This window comes from Atta cephalotes (genome assembly GCF_000143395.1).
Source record: "Atta cephalotes unplaced genomic scaffold scaffold00002, whole genome shotgun sequence".
NCBI classification, from domain to species: domain Eukaryota; kingdom Metazoa; phylum Arthropoda; class Insecta; order Hymenoptera; family Formicidae; genus Atta; species Atta cephalotes.
The window spans coordinates 2,267,658-2,272,049 of NW_012130066.1; the positions used below are offsets into that span (position 1 = coordinate 2,267,658).

At 28.8% G+C, this 4,392-nt stretch overlaps 1 protein-coding gene across 1 annotated transcript; it reads left to right on the top strand.

Annotated features, from left to right (window-relative positions):
• The first annotated feature begins 1,823 nt into the window (after positions 1-1,823).
• LOC105622828 lies at positions 1,824-2,213 on the top strand. The gene is made up of 2 exons (XM_012204242.1): positions 1,824-1,886; positions 1,962-2,213. The coding sequence occupies exons 1-2, from the start codon at positions 1,824-1,826 to the stop codon at positions 2,211-2,213; spliced, it is 315 nt and encodes a 104-aa protein (XP_012059632.1).
• Positions 2,214-4,392: the final 2,179 nt, after the last annotated feature.

Consider the following 4,392-nt stretch of genomic DNA (forward strand, 5'->3'; position numbering starts at 1 on the left):
ATTATTATAATAATTTAATATATATATATATATATATATATATATATATATATATAATATATACAGTATTTTATTTAATTTATCATGGTGTCTAGCAAAATCTGGCTAATCAATTCAAGGATAATTCCAGAACATTCCAGGTAAAAATTGTAATTTTTCCAGGATTTTTCCCATCGATTAATTTTCATTATTTAATTAATTTTCATCAATTTGCACATTATTATATGCTTTATATTTAAGTTAGAATTCTATTGGATTGTCCGGAAAGTTCGTGCCGACTAAAATTTAAATTTTAATATACATTTATTAAATTAAAATTTTCTGCATTTCAATTTTCCTTCAACATCGGCATGAACTTCCCATAAGAATGCATTAAAACGCTAACAAATTTGGAACAATATTATTTATTGCTTTATAAATAATATCAAACATTCCGTCAACACAAACAATTTGTCTACTATTTATGTTCTATTTTAGATATTAAATTCAAGTTTCTCATTTTCTATTCGTAATTTATTGCATCTTTAAAGCGTGATCTAGTAAAGTATCAAGTACCTAAATCTAAAAATACTTCATAAGACACAACGGATCTCCCACTAAATAAAAATCACAAATAAAATATTCAGAATTATAAGAAAATTATGTTTATTAAAATTTTAATCAAATTAATAACAATTTTAAACGTTAAAGAGATCAATGTGTCGAGACATACCCGATCTAGCTCATGCCCTGACCTAGCCAGGTTAAAAGAGGACTTATACCCAAACACAATTTTTCTTCTTTTTTTTCTTTTTTTACGCTCTGATTTTTTTATAAAGAATGATAAATTCTAGGCAAGTCCTGAAATTTCAGGAATTTTCTAAGAATTTTCCAGTATAAAATATATAAAATATATAAAATATATAAAATACAGTATAATTCCAAGATTCAAGAATATTCAAGGACCGTTGGATACCAAATTTGTTTATGCACAAACTTTAGTATTCTACAATGCCGATAACAATCTTCCAATTTAATCTTCCAAGTGAGAATTCAGACGATATTCAATTTTTGGCGAAGTACCGATCCTGTACTGAAAAATGAGTTTCCAATTTCAATATCATTGTTTCAATCATATCATTGTTTTTTAAATACTGGTCCAGTATTTAAAAAACAATGATATGGTACTAGGTCCAATGTGTTGATCAATATTGAATAGTAGTATTGATAGTACATTTTCATTACATTTTCGATGTTCTGTACCCAAATTCAATGTATCAAATGTCCAATATTGAGACAGTACATCGCCAATATATTTGTATCTGTATTTAATAGTCATTCCGTACTGTAATAATACTATATTATAAGATCTTGACTCATTGCTCATCATCCCATTATTCCTTTTAGAATCATATCTTGTATATTAACATAGACCAATAACCTCGCCGATAGTCAATTCCTACTAGGGCTTTTATTATTTTTATATATATTTAAAGAAAAACAGAAATTTAAAAATATGACCTAACAAATACCTGTTCATCTTTTTTTAAAATTTTAAAAGTCAGTGTTTTTTCCCGGAATACATTTGAATATACTTATCCGCATGTAACAATTATATCATATCAGCGACATATGCTTAAAAGAATGCGGAACATATTGATGCGTTGTCATTATTCTCGTTATACGAAATATATTTAACAATGAGCTACGACAAATGGCAAAACAGGTGTGTACCATATTCGTTGTCAATGCTTAACAAATAAATTGTTATTCAGCGGCACAGTATAAATATGCTACTCGACGCAAGCATTTACAGTGCAAGATTAGCAGCGCAAGATTGCAATATGAGACTATTAGTGGTGTTCTTGATCTTGACGATTGTGGTGTGTGCCCTGTTCCAGGAATCCGTAAGTTTTAATTCAAACATGAGCATTTATCAATGAATTTTCGAAAAATAACGACGTTCTCTATTCTGTGCGAAGGAATCCTTCTTTTTTAAAACAAAATCAAGGAAATGTAAGAAGTGTTGTTGTAAACGCCGATGCCGTAAAACAACTACCACCACCACCACCACCACCACCACTACCACCACCCCAGCCACAGGTAGAAAAAGACGCGACATCATGGACTCAATTCCATTTGAATTCGAAAATTTAATCCAGAATGGAAATTACAACAAATTTGAAAATTCAACTTTAGATGGAATCTATGATAAAATGTCAAAACTTTATTAGAAAATTATATAACTATAATTACACTATTCAATAAGATAAACTGTTACTTAGAGTAGTATCTAAAGTGTCCATGTAAGCAAATCTAAATTGAATAGCAATAAAGATGTATCAAACCCTTAAATATGGATAAATATAATTTCTCAAACCTTTCGTTAAAAAACTAATTACAAATATTCGTAAACTGTTGGAAAAAATATGTCAAATTTTACATAAATCGTACATCTCAAATGGTTCGTACCAATTTTTGAGTTAATTTAACACAAGATAAATATGTTGGGTTATACACAAATATTATGAGAGAGAATAAATACAAAAAGGTAATATTATTACGATTTGTAAACAAACCATGAAAGCATTTTTTTTTTCAGAAAATTAACATTTGATATATTAAATCAATCTACATTTTATTCATTTATTTCAGAATTTATGTTTTAGAGCATTATTTTTATATTATTGTACTTATTCATTCAAATTTTTATGTTATTTTACTTATTCATGCAAATTTTTTTAGAGTAAAATTTCACTTCACAAAAAATGATAGTTGCGTCAGTCCGGTAAGAGTTTACTTCACTTAAAAAAATAAATTTCCTAAAAGGGATCAACTTTAATGATTAATATCTCGTGAGGCAGAGCAATGCTTTTTTTTTGTCAAATTCGTTTGTTTTATGCAAAAACGTATCAAATGAGCCTAATTTCGTCAGATTTGATGTAAGAGTAAACTTAACATTTACTTTCAGTCTCTCTTCTCAAAGAGTCAAATTATTCACTCTCTACAAATATTGAAATTTGACTCTCGTTTGAAGTGATTCTTCACTCTCTAAGAGTGATTCTTCATTCTCTAAAAATGAAAATTTCACTCCTACCAAACTTCAAGAGTAAAATTTCACTCTCAAAAATTTAGAATGCAAATTTTGTCATTTGGATACTAAGAAATGTTAAATACCAATTTAACACAAAATCTTTAAATAATGTAATCATATTATGTTGAATTACACTCGAATATGTGTTAAAAAATTTAACACAAGTTATTAACAAGAACATGAGTGGACGTTTCCAAATACACAAATATACAATTTTTTTACTGTGTACATGTTTAGATCTTCACATTGATGCGCTCGAACTGGTTAATTGACGCTAGACAGATGCATACTTGCTTTTACCGTTCTGTTAACCGTATCAATTCTACGCGCTCGGCTACGCAAACAAACCACGTATTTTCGGATGTTGACTCAGTGTGGAAATGTACATCGAAGAAATATTTGTCTTGATTCCATATATCTACTCGATGTATCTTGAATGCAGAATTTCTTCATAATAAGGATTTTCTTCACACTATTTTTTTTCAGATTTGATTAATTAGAAAAGTAAAATCATTGTAATTATTGTCTTCTACATTACTGTAAACAGTAAGATTTTTGGATTAGAGTGATTACTCCAAATTGCTTCTATTTACTTTTATACTTCTATTCAAAATACTCGATCAGTAATTCACAGATGTAAAAAGATGAGTTATAATTTTAAATGATCATAACATCCGACTTCGTTTACATCTAATAAGACAAGAATAACTACACCACAATACTTAATATTTATATATAATCCATGTCGGCATACAAGTGCCTCGATTAATGGGTCCTAGATTTATTTGCTGCACAGGGGAGCAATTTTATTTCTATTCTCGAACTCGCGCGATTTAAGTGCAGATTTCCGGTGAGTCGTGCGAGATAACGTCATGCGAGAAGAAGTTCCGCTTCACGATCGCCCAACGAAAAGGAAACATAAAGAGGGGCTTTTCTTCCCGCGCGCGCTCGTATATCATGGTCTCGTAATAATATCTAGTCGCTTCCGATCGCAAGCACCGGCGTGTAACACCGTCACATACCACGTGCGTCGTGATAATTCTTTTCTAGAATGCTATCGTGATTATTTATTGTTTATCGCATTGGATTTTGCTTCAAAAATATTTTCGAAGTTAGGAATAAGCTTTGACATATCTAACAAAAATCTATATTACAAAATATATTAGATGATTTCATCTTTAACATTATACTTATTGTATTGTCAAATTAATTATATCGTATTGTATATTCTCAGATATTATATCAATAACAAAGACAATGTCTGTTAACATATATATATATATATATATATATATATATATATATATATATATATATAT

Excerpts from the sequence above, each read along its gene's own strand:
- LOC105622828 (XM_012204242.1), top strand. The coding sequence starts at position 1,824 with ATGAGACTATTAGTGGTGTTCTTGATCTTGACGATTGTGGTGTGTGCC. Across the intron at positions 1,887-1,961 it reads GTGCCCTGTTCCAGGAATCC|GAATCCTTCTTTTTTAAAAC; the intron begins GTAAGTTTTAAT and ends TTCTGTGCGAAG.